General features: G+C 42.1%; 1 protein-coding gene across 1 annotated transcript in view; it reads left to right on the top strand.

Moving 5' to 3' along the window:
• DAW1 (dynein assembly factor with WD repeats 1) overlaps positions 1-13,074 on the top strand; it is a 37,579-nt gene extending 24,505 nt beyond the window's left edge. The window contains exons 8-13 of the mRNA XM_040636428.1: positions 717-823; positions 1,715-1,817; positions 2,589-2,703; positions 8,590-8,666; positions 10,697-10,859; positions 13,040-13,074. Of these exons, the coding sequence (XP_040492362.1) occupies positions 717-823; positions 1,715-1,817; positions 2,589-2,703; positions 8,590-8,666; positions 10,697-10,859; positions 13,040-13,074 (600 nt within the window). The remainder of the gene's footprint in view (positions 1-716; positions 824-1,714; positions 1,818-2,588; positions 2,704-8,589; positions 8,667-10,696; positions 10,860-13,039) is intronic.
• Positions 13,075-14,514: the final 1,440 nt, after the last annotated feature.

The following is a 14,514-nucleotide window of genomic DNA, read 5'->3' as shown; positions in this document are numbered from 1 at the left end:
GTTAACCCAAAAAGCATAGAGCCTTTCTTTTTTTAAAGATTTATTTATTTGTCTTAGAGCGAGAGGGAGACAGAGAGAAAGCAAGAAGAGGGAGGGTCAGAGAGAAGGAGAGACAGAGTGACAAGAAGACTCCCTGCTGAGCCGGGAGCCCTAAGCAGGGCTGGATCCCTGGACCCTGAGACCATGACCTGAGCCAAAACCAAGAGTCGGACATTTAACCTTAACTGATCGAACCACCCAGGCGCCCCAGCCTTTTTTTTTTTTTAACTTTTCTTTTTCCTCCCTCTTTCTTTCTTTTCTTTCTTTTCTTTTCTTCTTTCTTTTTTCTTTAGACTTTTAAAAAGTGTTTTCAAGACAATGTGAAAGAAGCCCTCCGTTTTCCCAAATCATATCTTCTTCCTGCCCATTAAACAAACAAACAAAACCCAGTTTTCCTTAGTTTTACTAAGTTAAATGGACTTGATTTAAGTGTAGAAGTCAACGTTTAGTAAATTTACAGAATTGTGCAACCTTCACCAAACTCTAGTTTTCAGAATTTCCCCCAAAGATACCTGTGCCCATTTGCAGTCTCTCCCTATTCCCACCCTCCAGCCAACCACGTTTTCGCGCTATCGAGTTTTGTGTTTTCTAGCATTTTCTTTTAAACTACGACATTGTGCATTTGTTGAGATTGTTTTCCTGCAGGTAATGCATGACGATATCCACTCTCTTTCTAGGGACATTCAGCTGAAATCATCTCTTTGTCATTTAACACCTCGGGAAACAGAATCATCACGGGGTCTTTTGACCATACTGTTGCAGTGTGGGAAGCTGATACTGGAAGGTATTCTCTGTCTTTAAGGATTTTTAAATCTGGATCAGCGTAAGATCGTCTTTGCTGTTCGTTAGTTTACTCTCATATCTATTTAAACTATGCTTTGGACTCTAGGAATAGGATGAACCTAATGAATTACTAATGAATTAATTCATTATTTAATGATATTTCTGATCCAGAAAAAAAATGTATGCTTTCTTGGAATTCTGAGCACATAATGCCACACTGGAACATAGAAGGAAAATGTTCACAATAGCCTGGGTGTATGGCTGTTATTTGTTCCCTGTACTGTGTAATCAAATTTCAATGGCTTGTCATTGTGGCAGGCATGGATATCATGAGTAAATAAATCATGGCTAATTTTCCAAATTTAATTTAGTCCAACAACTTCAATTTCCTTCCTAATTATTTTGGGTTCTAGTTGCTAAGAAGTTAACTAAATTAGACTATTTGCATTGGAAAGCTCCGCCTTGGACTTGTCTGCATCTTGGTAGAGGGGCTAATGACCAGGGGTAGCAGGTCAAGGTGGATACGCCAACAAAGGAGGGAGAAGGAAGGGCCCTTCAGACATTTGGTGGGCAGCTTCTGAACCACCAAGGGGTCCACTGATCTGGTGTCAGAATACTTCCAGAATTTCAGACCAACTGTATTATTTTTACCCATGGCTTACTGAAGTCTTAAGTACTGTTATTTTTGAGTGCTTCAAATGTAAATATATTTTTGCAGAAATGAAATTAGTAGCCTCGTTGACTGTTTTTGAGCTATACTAGAACCATCATTGTTTTGTCATCAAAGATACTATTTTGTAAAAACCGCAATTTTGACTCTCACACCAATAGACTTGACGTCATTGTTTGTGCACATATCCTTTCACCAGTGTGAATCCTTTCCATTTTGTAGGAAGGTGCATACCCTAATTGGGCATTGTGCTGAGATTAGCAGTGCTTTATTCAACTGGGATTGCTCTCTGATATTAACTGGCTCTATGGACAAAACCTGCATGGTGAGCTCAAGAAATATCTTTGCTTACAGTTCTCCTGTGTGCACTTCTTACTGTGTCAGATATTCATTGCAACATTACCACATTTCAAAGGTGCTGTAAAATTAGGATGTTAATTTATAAATAATTGGTATTTTTAAATGTTAAGTTTCTGATCCCCCAAGTTCAAAGGAAGGATGATAAGAGTAAAACCATGTTAGTTGAATCAAACCTATTATAAGATCTTTTTTAAAAGGCATTTTATTTTTCTTTAATGTCTCTCTGTTCGTTTGTTAAACTTTGATTAGAGTGAATCTCAAGGAGGCTCAACACAATGTCTCCCTGCCTCTAAATTTCTGTTGCTACGAGCTTATGCTCTGGGATTAATCTTTGATTACATACCCGCTGTATTATAACCTTAATGTACTTTTCACTCTCTAGCATTCTAGTTTCACATCAAGCTCCTTATCATTCGATGACCTTCTTATGAAAAGAGGACATTTCCACTCCAATCAGTGAAGCATGCACTTTGAGATTTTTCCTAACATAGTGGCAGATTTGCAGTACCTGTTCTAAATGTCTGTCTCCGGTCTTCTCTTTGTCCAAAGTGTGCCTTGTGTTAGGGCTGGCTGTGGTCTCTTGTCATGAATCCAGGTAAACTTAACGGAACCTGTGAAAACGATACACACAGCCTTGCACGGTTACTCAGCTAGCCATAGCATGCCATAAAGACTACTTCTTCCCATTTTCGCACTTCAGACGGGAAGTCATAGTCACCTTCTTTTTTTATTGTAGCTGTGGGATGCCACAAATGGAAAATGTGTGGCAACGCTAACAGGCCACGATGACGAAATACTAGACAGCTGTTTTGATTACACTGGAAAACTTATTGCAACTGCTTCAGCTGATGGTAGGTCACCTGTTCATCCATTTAACTGGTTGGATAAACATGTATAATTCTATGCGGTTGATCGTCCACCTGATGACCTGCTGTGAGAGAAGCTGCATCTTTCTCGTCCCTGTGATGTCAGTCAATACGCTATGTCGGCATCATATTCTTGGCAACCGCAGGTTACAATGTCTGCGTCATCTCCTTGACAACCACACCTGAGGTTACACTGGGTCTTCACATCCCCTTGGTAACTGTATATCGTGGTATATTCTGGGTCATCATACGATGCTGTGTGATGTCTGTAGCATCTCACTGACACCCATCTGTGTTGGTACACTACGCATACACTGTGTCCTGGATGATAATTTATGATAGTAAACAACAGGTCATCTTCACGGGAACCTCGTATTCCTGACAAGTATGTAAGGTGCTATGCAACTTCTGCATCGTTTGCTGGCCACCCTGTCATTATGTCATTATGTCACATCCATGACAACCGCATGTGATACTATGTCTGCTCTATCTCCCCATCTCCTTGGCACGCACAGCTACCGTGTGCGATGCTGTCCTGTCCTTGATGGCAGAGTATGATGCTGCGTGTCCTCTTCCTGAAGGCTGCCCCGTGTCATCCACCTGATGGTCACGTACGGAGCTGCGCTGAGTCTGCGTTATCCCTCTAATGCCCATGTATGATGCTGTATTGTGTCTGTGTCATAGACCTGACTGCTGTGTTCTAATTTACAGTCCTCGTCATTCTCCTTGAAATCACGGACGATGCTACACTGTACCTTCGTCTAATCCTTTATAAGCATGTATGATACTCTACCATACCTTCAGCATTTCCTAGAAATGTATGTGTGACGCTGTAATATTTCTAACCCATCACCTTGACGAACACGTCTTCAAGGTCTGCTATGTCTGGATCCCTTCATCTATGAAACTACAAGATTCCATATTATATCTGAATTCTATCTTTGAAGTCTGCTTACCACAGTCCTTTAGAGTCACCTCCTTGAGTGCTATGTGTGATATTGTAGTGGGTGTCATCTCCAGGGTGGGCTCAGATGTTGTGCTGTCTGTGCTCACAATTAATGAGGTCATGTGATGTTAAAGTGTGTCACTTCACGGACCTCCGTTTATGATGCTATGCTCTGATTGCCTCACCTCTCTGGCCGCCGTTCATGATGCCACACCATGTATCATATCCTGATAACCACATCCTCGCCCCGACAATCATTAGGATGCTATGCTATTTCTGTGTTATCTCCTTAAAAACACGTACGGTGTTACACCATGTCTGTGTCGTGTTCTTCACAACACCTACATCCTCTTCTTGAAACCACGTATGATGCTCTCTACTGTGAGCGTTTCCTCGATTCCCACACACGAGGCCACATAATTTATGCGTCATATCCTAGAAAACCGTGCTACGTTATGTGAAATGTTCCAGACGTTTCAGAGATGCCGTCGATGTGACTAGACGACTTCTGTGTCATGTCCATGATAATCACGTAGGACTCCACACCATGTCTGCGCCATTTGGAAACAGTATGATGACACATTATTTCTGTGTTATTTTCCTATTTTTTTATGCTGAAATCAATCTGTCTCATATTCCTGATAAGCACCTATGACATATGTCTGTGTCAAGTCCATTATATCCACATCTGACACAAATTATGTCTATGTCATCACTCTGATGACCACGTGTGACACTACACTAGGTGTCATCTCCCTGATGATGTATGTCACTGTGCTATATTTGCATCATTTCCCTGACAACCAAAGTGATGCTACACTCTTTCTGGGTCATCTCCTTGGCAACCACGTATGAAATTATACTACGTCTCATCGTGTCTCTGACAACGGAGGAAACTAGATGCTATGTGTGCATGTTTTTCTGATAATCCTGTATGATGCTCTATTATGGGTGGTCTCCTGGCAGTCACGTGTGATGATGTGAGTGTCTGTGCCATCTGGTCCACCATGTACGATGCTACAGTGTGTCTGTGGCCAACACATGTAATGCTATACCGTGGCTGCATCATCTCCTGGATAACTGTATTCATTTGCCATAACAGTACAACAGACTAAGCGACTTAAACAACAGGACTTTCTTTTCTCACAATTCTGGAAGCTACGAGTTTGAGATCAAGGTGTTGGCAGCCTTGGTTTCTTCTGAGGCCTGCAGGTGGCAGTTTTCTCCCTGTGTCTTCACGTGGTCTTCCCTCCACATGTGTCTGTATCCTCATCTCTTCTTCTTATAAGGGCACCGGCTATGTTGGGTGAGGGCCCACTCTAATGACTTCATGTTAACCTATTTCTTCTTTAAAGCCTCACTCTCCAAGTAAGTCAACATGTAAGGTACTCGGGGTTAGGAATTCAACACAGGAGTTTGGTGGGGGATACAACCTGGTGCATAACACCATGTATGACCCACAGCATGTTTGCATCTTCTGCCTGAAGACTTCTGTCTTTGCAAATCCCAGGATGTGACATGTCTGAGCCATGCCTCTGATAATCATATGTGAATCTATGCTAAGATCATCTTTCTGACAACCGCATATCACGCTACACTATGTGTCATCTTTTAACCTGCTCTATTTGATGCTACGCTGTGACTTCCCCCTGTCCTGATAGCCAGGGATGATGCTGTCCTATGGGTAAGCTCCCTGATGACAGTGAAGGATGCTTCAAGATGTCTGCGTCATATCCTTGACAAAAACATATGAAGCCACATTCTGTATCAACTTTTAAGTATGTGTCATGGTATATCATTACTGCTGAATGTTTCTATTGATACATACTGGCGTGCCATTATTCATGTCTTTGACCACGTCCTAGGGATATATGCTGTATATGTTCTACTGTGTTTACGTCATCTCCGTGATGACCCTGTGGAGTGCTGCACCATGTGGCCTCATCTCCCAGACCACTGTGTGTGATGATACAGTATATGTCATATCCATCATGCCTTATATGATGCTACAATCTATCTGTGCCATCTGTTGGTGACCCCATATGTTGCTACACTGGGTATGTGCCATCTTCCCGTAGTCCACAGATGACTCTACACAACATCTCCATTATCGGTTTGATGTCATGTATGATGCTACGCTGTGTGTTTTCATCTCCTTGACAACCACACATCATGCTCTGCTCTGTCTGCATCATCTCTGTGATGACCACCTGTGACACTCTATTCTATCCGCGGAACCTCCCCACGAGTGCATATCATGCTGTACTATGATTATATCATCACCGCGGCAGCACACATCAGCCTACCCTGTGTCTAAGTCACACCTTTGATAATCTCACGTGATGTTTCATTATGTCTAATTCCTTCAATGTCCATGTAAACTTCTTAACAGCCATTTAAGAAATTCTAGCCAAAATGGGATGCTTTTTTCAGACATGACTTGTTCTTTGTTTGCCTGAATTTGCTCCTTGTGACTAACATACTGTTAAGTAGTCACCTATCCTTTGTGTTATAATCAGTTGTAGAATTTTGCCAGTGATTCATTTTAATTACAGAGTCTTTATTCCACCTTCGTCTCCCTTTTCAAAATTACATTTGCATGCTGTTCTTTTACTGCCTAGGACTTTTCAAAGGTGATCCTTTGATCATACATAAAGTTCTTTCTATATCCTGGAATATAAACGCCCTGAATTTGGAGAACTCTATGTTTCAAAGTAACTACTTACTTTTTCATCTTCTCACAGAGCTTGGCTTTTTAAAATCATCCCTCAACTGTAATTAATCTACCCTTTTCATTTTAAATATCATTCTCACTTATCCAAAAGAAATCCATTCAACGAGAATAGGGAACCTACTTTGTGCCAGGAATTGTTTTAGGAACATGGGATATATCAATGAACAAAAGAGAGAGGAATCCCTTTCCTCCGGGAGCTATATTTTGGAGAGGGAGACAATGAAGAATACCATGTTATGTGTTTTCCATAGAATGTTAGAATATAGAGAATGTCAGATATTAGGAGATTGTCAGCACTATGGAGGGAGAAACAAGCAGGGTTGGGGATCAGGATCCTGAGGGATGGATGAGAATTAACTGCAAGGTCAATGATTCCTCTGTTTTCTTTATCCTCTCTTATGTCCCCTAGCAGTGATTCCATTCTTTCCTTGTATAATAAGACACTACTTCAAAAAAAAATTTTTTTTTCCTTTTGGTGTGTTTTATAAACCTCGTCTCATTCTGCGCCCTCTACGAAGTCTTGCTGCTTAGAGAAATCGTGTATACTTAACTCTGGTTCTTGCCCTTATTCCCTTAAAGTTGGATCCATTCAGCAGGGTTAGTTGAAGCTGTGAAGCTGCACCTGTTTCTTCATATTTATCACCTTTTACTTCCTCAGTGGAATTACGCTCAAGGCTGAAGTATTTTTTGGTGTCTTATTCATATTTCTATCTTTTAAAAAATATTGTTTCAGGCTATATTATTTCTGTGTTTTCTGAAGTTTAAAAATGCTTTTGAGAAATTTGGAGAATTACAGGATGCAAGATATTTGTTTTTGTTGTATTGACGCATTCTATTTTTTTTTAAAGATTCATTTATTTATTTGAAAGACAGAGAGAAAGAGAGCAAGCATGTGGGGGGAGGGGCGGAGGGAGAGAATCCCAAGCAGACTCCCTGCTGAGCATGGAGCCCAACATGGGGTTCGATCTCATGACCTGAGATCATGACCCGAGCCAAAATCAAGAGTTGGACGCTCAACTGACTGAACCACCCAGGGACCCTGATATTAACACATATTTTAAAAAAGATTTTATTTATTTGAGAGAGAGAGCATGAGCAGGGGGAGCGGCAGAGGGAGGGGGAGAAACAAGGTCCCCGCTGAGCAGGGAGCCCGACGTGGGGCTCGATCCTAGGACCCCAGGATCATGACCTGAGCTGAAGGAAGACGCTTAACCTACTGAGGCACCAGGCGCCCTATTAACACATTCTTAAAGCACATTGGTCACTTTAAGGCTTTTGAAATGTCCTACTAACAAGTTTTATATTTTTAGTCATATTAATCGTAAAATAGCAATTTTCATCTACTTCTTCCTGAAGTTGACATTGTCAGAAGGGCGAGTAAAAAATTTACTAAGATGTTTTGCTCTTGTCAATGAAAATTAAGTAACCAAAATTCCCTATTGTTGCTATTTTGCCTCTATGTAATTTTGTAATTGCAATAACAGAGCAGCCTTTACCCTACCAGGCCAGAAAAATTTTAACTTTTTTTCTGACAATTTTACTACTGCTGTTCTTCTCCTTTTACATTTATTTAACTCCTCCATTCCTTAATTCTAAGGAAATACATATACCACTTCTTCCTTCCTTCCACCCACCCTCTCTCCATCCATCCATCATCCACTATTGAGTGTCTCCTGGGAGCTTTGCATTTCTGGACCCTGGAGATACAACGGGGAACAAACCGTTCTACCAGCTCTTTCTGTAGAAAGGCTTCCCTGGTGCCTGTTCTTTGCCCAGTGAGTAGTGGCTGTTGCTCCTTTTCAGGAAGGCCTCTCGAACCTTCTGTAACCTTAGACTCCTATTTGGTGTGTGATGCCGGTCTGGCTGCTTATTTCATCACCAGCCTCTCAAAACTTGTTTTGATTTTCCCTTTTCCCACTAAAATACTTTTTCTTTCTGGATTCTTTCCCCCACCTTTTCTACCTCGGAACCCATCATTTCTTCTGATCAGCTCGGGGCTAGGGAGGCACCTGTTCCCCCTCTCCTCCCGCAGTGGCGCCAGATTTCATTTGCAGTTTTAGGTGATGCAGGCAAGAAGACAAGCAGCACAGAGTCCCTATGTCACAGGGATAGGTACTACATAATTCAGGGCACATGGCTCGAAGTTCTGTATTTCAGATGAATTTATATGTATTTCCACTCTTTCAAAAAGGGACAGCAAGAGTTTTCAGTGCAGCCACAAGAAAATGCATTACCACATTGGAAGGCCATGAAGGCGAAATTTCAAAGGTGAGTTGCTTTCTCATTCGGAGCAATTTATCTAGTTTTAAAAACATAGCATGCTTAGTGTAAATAGGTCTGTTGGCACTAGGGTTTGTCCAATTATCTCGCTCTTTCTAGAAATCAGCTACCTAAAAACAATATTTTTAAGTGTGACCTCAAACTTAGCATAATAAATGCTTCCTAAAACCTCTTAAAAAGTATAAAACAGCATTTTCCTCAGCCATCAGCAAAAGACTGAGTTAGCTGAAAATACCTATTAAAGCTCTTTAAGAAACTTATGAAGTGCTTTTCCTGGTCCTAGCAGACACACAAGTATATATTATGCAAAAAACACGCTGTGCAGCAAGTATCAAGTGTTTTGTAAATTAGATGCAATTGAGAAAGTATTTCCTGGAAATATTTAACACTTAACAGAGCTTAAAATGACCTACTTTGAAACTTCAAAGCTGTAGTTTAGGATTTTGGCTAAGCTCCTCCCACAAGCTGATTCACCGAGCCAGGCCTTCTGATCAGTAATCTGACGTTTAGCTGTGTCCTCCAAAAGCTCCGCAAAGGCTGGGACTTGGTGACTCTCAGCTCCCACCCAGCGCAGTCCAGTTCCTTGGTCTCGTACCTGAGATCAGATTTGCTCCTTGCTTTTAAAGGAACAGTTTGATGGCTTCAGGTCCGGGAAGGCTGCCCTGGACCCTGGAACCACCCCCTGCTGTGCTCCCCCTCCCCCTCCCTCCTCTGCACCTGCTGCTGGTGGTCAGGAGCCCCTGCCCTTCAAGGTTGGTCTCTGAGACCACACAGAACACTTCTCTTCCGTAGGCTAGGAGCCTCTAGGGCCTGGCAGGAAGGGAGACAGGGAAGTGTGGCTGTGGGAGACAGTCTGGGAAGAGAGCCCAGGCCATGTTGCTGAGTGACGGATCTGATCACCATTGACATGCATGATGTGGTCCATGCAACAAACGCACGTATTTTTGTGTATGTGTGAATATAAAGAGTTCGCACACTCCATTATTGCATTTTAGGCTTATGTGATACATTACTTATTGAATTGCCATTCAGCAATGGCGTTTCTATGGGATACAAAGTGAAGGTATTCATTCACTCATTCGTTCATTCAGCAAATGCTTTTTGAGAGCTTTCCCTGTGCTAGGTATTGTACTAGGGACACAGGGACAAAAAAAGCCACACCCTTGAGCCTTGCCTTCATCCAACCTTCAGTCAAAGAGGACGTGACCCAAATTGTTGTCTTACGTATGATGATTTAGAGAGGGTTGTAAGCATGGGGCCCAAAGGAATAGTGAACTGTTTCCTTTGACAGTCGCTCAGATACCATTTGACGATGCTTGGCACGTAGGAGGCACTCAGGACGTATTTATACAACGTAATTTACTTTGCGTGGCAGTAGAACAAAAGTCCTCCCTGACATTCACAGATTGAAGGAGGATCTATATGCTTTTGATTACAGAAAGTTGGATTATAGGGATTATATATATATATTTTAAGATTTTATTCATTTATTTGAGAGAGAGAGTGAAAGCGAGCACGAGCAGGGAGGAGAGGGAGAAGCAGGCTCCCCACTGAGTAGGGAGCTTGACTCCCGGCTCTATCCCAGGATCCTGGCTGGGATCATGACCTGAGCCAAAGGCAGATTCTTAATCGATCGAGCCACCCAGGTGCCCCGACATGGGGATTTGGGTTTGAAGGAGCTGGACTCATCCTCACCAGGGCTCTGCCTATTTGTTTGTATGCATCTTGAGTCTTTGGAAAGAAGCTAGGTGGGGAATACCTGAATTAGAGGGGAGGTTTGGTCTTGATTCTTAGAATGTGGGGTGGGGATGGGGTGGCCAGTTATACTTTTCTGTCTAGACTTGAATCTTCATGTATTAGTCCCTACAATTTCCCCCCTCAGGGAGGAACTGTTCTATGTAAGAATAAATGCCAAGCTGGGAAGATGACAGGTGCTTAGTCATGTCCCCTTTTAGCCAATTAAAAATACGTCAGGAATCAAATTACACAAACCTGTCGTTTTCCTTTCTCTCTTGTAGATTTCTTTCAATCCCCAAGGGAATCGCCTTCTGACTGGCAGCGCTGACAAAACAGCTAGAATCTGGGATGTTCAGACCGGTCAGTGCCTCCAGGTTCTTGAAGGGCACACGGATGAGATCTTTTCATGTGCTTTCAACTATAAAGGCAACATAATCATTACAGGTATGGGAGAGAGAGACACATAGACGTGGTTCCTTTTTTCAATTGGCTATTAGAGTTTCTAAGCTGAATACCAAAAGGATGTTACTGCTCTCCCCTCCCCCTCTACCAGGGTCCCTGGTGCATGCCCTGCTTCCCACACGCACGATTTAATTTTAGTTGCATGTGGGACCGCAGGGGTGAGCTCTGACTGTAAGGCTTTGTGGATTTTGCATTTTAGTTGCTCTTGACAAAGAATTCAGTAGCCTGCCTTACTGGTTACCACATCTCCCCAGGCAGTGCCCACCGAATGGTTAATATTCAGTTGTCGGTAAGTGTTAGTAACTAAAACAGGCTAGGACCCAAGTTCTGCACAGTTGGACTTCCAGCCCATGAGAGATTTATTCTGTGAGCTAAGTTGTTTTCTCCTTGGATGCCCCCTGCTAACACATTAGTATTTGGGGGAAGAGAACCCATATTGAGCATTTTTCAACCGTTAACAATTTATTGTGAATTAATTATATTAGAAATGTTTTATAAGAACTGGATTGAGACTAGGTTAACTTCGATTGTGGGAAGTGACAAGAGTATGGTATAATAATAGTGCAGTGCTTCTGGAAGGAGACCCTGGCAGGCAATGGGGTGGTAAAACCTTGTGGGCTAGGGGCGCCCTAAGGGGGCACAGAGGACAGAATCTGCCTGACTCCCAGTGATTCGTACTGTGTTGAGCGATTTCAAAGTTGCTTAACTGGTCTAACAAGTTAAATGTCGCGTGCGCAAGGCTGGCTTTCTATATTGGGCTGATTAAGTAACTTCCCAGTCCTATAACTTCAGGGGTGCTGAGAATAATCTCCCTTTTTGCCCTAAAAACTCCATCTTACTATTTAAATGTGGATAATTTCTAAAATTAGGGGTTACCATCTGGAGTTTATGATTTGCGAGCATTACTAAAATGTAGGTGCTCTTAAGACAATACTGTAATAACCCACATAATTTATTGTGAGCATAATGTCAAATCCTTTCCCATGATGAGGAAAGAGGTTGGAGATGGTGATGGGGGCATCGGAAGTTCAGGTAGGAAGCTTCTGCCAGGTAAGGAGAAGGAAGCCGGGGCTGCTTTGTCAGAGGACCAGCCTTTGCTAGTCTACATGGTTCATGCTAGACCAGCTGGGTGGTACTTCTTCCCGGAGCCGCAGGAGATCCTGGAGACTCTAGGGAAGGAACGTTGTCTATGCCTTGTTTTGGCGCTGGCATTTACACTCCTGAGCTCTTTAAGACGTTACTGATTTATTTAGCGTCTCCCAAAGCACCAAAGTGCTAAGTACTGGCTGGCTGGATGGTGGAGCTTAACACAAGGGGGTGACACTTCTGTCTTGTCATCACTAGAGCAATCACTTTGTTCATATGGATCTACCCCCTTTTCTGGACGGACCCGGGTATGATTAGCTGCATGAGTTTTCATGGACTGCCTGAGGTCGGGCCTGGAATCACACATGGAAGGAAGTGGCCAGCGTGGTCATTCAGTGTTTTTAGAAGATGCGGTGTCTTTTGGTGGAATGGACAGTTTTCACAGGCTCTCCCAATCCATGGGACCAGCATACTTCTTATATTGATGTTATGTGCCTGGCTCCCGAGGGTCAGAGAACCAGCAGTGCCCAGCACTGCTCCATAGGGGTGGTCATTTCCAAAGGCAGGACGAATGTGAATGGCGCCCTTGGACAGCAGTCGATCAGAGCTGCTTTGGAAGAGTGTCTATCAGAGCAGTGGGGAGGGATGCATATTTCACATTTGACCAACGATGAGAAAACTCTGTTGACATTTTGCAATGTTCTGAAGTGGAATCTGCTGCCTCCCAGGTCTGAAGATGTTCAAACTCAGTCTTTTCACTTGACCGCGTTGTTTGAGGGGAGGGCAGAGGGAATGACAAGTGGGGGAGGCTGCATTCTCAGGGCTCCAATTTTGAGATGCCGTGTATCTCACACATGTGAGTAGGACATGAACTTGCCCAATAGATGACTGACAGGAATCATTAAAAAAAAGAAAAATTCTTGCCCCCAAAATGCCGGAGCAGCTCAAAGACTCCACAGCTGGTCACATTGAGTGTACGGACCATTGTCCGTGAAGCAGAGAAGGTCAACTTGTAAAAAGGGAGCATTGGTAAATGAAATGAAGAAAAAATAACTTGGTGAAATTTGTTTTATTAGGTAGCAAGGATAATACGTGTCGGATATGGTGCTGACTGAAGAAAAAGGCAGTTGGTGAAAAATTTGCTAGCAATGGAGACCAGAGCCCTGGAGCTTCACAGAGAGCAAGCAAGCTGTTTTGATATTTCACGTTTTCTCTCTTTCCACAAGCCAGCAATTTATACACTGTCCTTAGCTTCACAGATATGACCATTAAAACTCATAAAGTTCTATCATTCTTGATATTATTTGGTGGGAATGACAGGAAAGAGCATAATGTTTGGCAAATGTCATTGGTCATTTCAATTTTGTTTTTATTTTTGGTAGTCTCACGATAGTGATTAAGGAAACCGCAATGATTTAACAGTGTGTCTCCTAGATTCTATTTTGAAGGTTATTATAATTTCTGTTGACTCAAGTTTTTGGAAGTAGTTTTTAGTGAATTGTACATTTATATTTATGATGTATGTTTCTCTTGTGATGAGAATTTTTAAGATCGACTCTCTTAGCGACTTTCAAATATACAATACAGTATTATTAACTAAAGTCACCACATTGTCCATGACATGATCAAGGCTTATTTATTTTTTAACTGGAAGTTTGTACGTGTTGACAGCCTTCACCTGTTTTGCCCATCCCCCCAACGCCCTACCACTGGCAACCACAAGCCACCAATCTGCTCTCTCTATCTATGAGTTTAGTGGTTTTTTTTTTCTTTTTTGTTTTTCTTTTCAGGTTCCGCATATGAGTGAGAACATATGGTATTTGCGTTTCTCTGTCTGACTTATTTTGCTTAGCAGAATGCCCTCAAGGTCCATCCATGTTGTTGCAAATGGCAAGATTTCCTTCTTTTCTATAGCTGAGTAATATTCCATTGTATTTATATACCACATTGTTCTTACCCATTCATCCATCAATGGACACTTAGGTTGTTTCCATATCTTGGCTATTGTAAATAATGTTGCAATGAACATAAGGGCACTTATATCTTTCCCAGTCAGTGTTTTCATTTTCTTTGGGAAATACCCAGAAGTGGAATTGCTGAATCATATGGTAGTTCTGTTTTCAATTTTTTGAGGAAACTCCATGCTGCATAGTGGCTGTGCTGGTTTAGAATTTGACTAGAAGTTGTATTACTTCTTTAGTGATTTTACTTTGTGCGGTTAAGAATGAGAAAGGGAAGATTGGCCTAATCTTCCTTCCCTTGTACTCAAAAGTATATCTATACCTCCTTCCTGCAGAAAAAAACTTGACAACCTACACTGAGTAAAATGAGGGCAGCAATACAGGGAAAGCGAAATTTGGACCTTACTCACTAGTAAATACATCCTGAATTCATAGTGGGTATAAAATATATGGGCAGGTTTTTCTCCAAAAGAAAAGTTAAACAGAATAGACCTTTGAACTATTGAATTAAAAAATATGGATAGAAAACAATTGAGGTACCAGGGAAAATCATCAAACACCAACCCAATTGCTGCTGAAATACTAAAAAC

This window comes from Ursus maritimus, unplaced genomic scaffold, assembly GCF_017311325.1.
Source record: "Ursus maritimus isolate PB19 unplaced genomic scaffold, ASM1731132v1 scaffold_1, whole genome shotgun sequence".
In the NCBI taxonomy this organism is placed as follows: domain Eukaryota; kingdom Metazoa; phylum Chordata; class Mammalia; order Carnivora; family Ursidae; genus Ursus; species Ursus maritimus.
The sequence above is the reverse complement of the archived record's forward strand: the minus strand, read 5'-3'. Positions and strand labels throughout refer to the sequence as shown.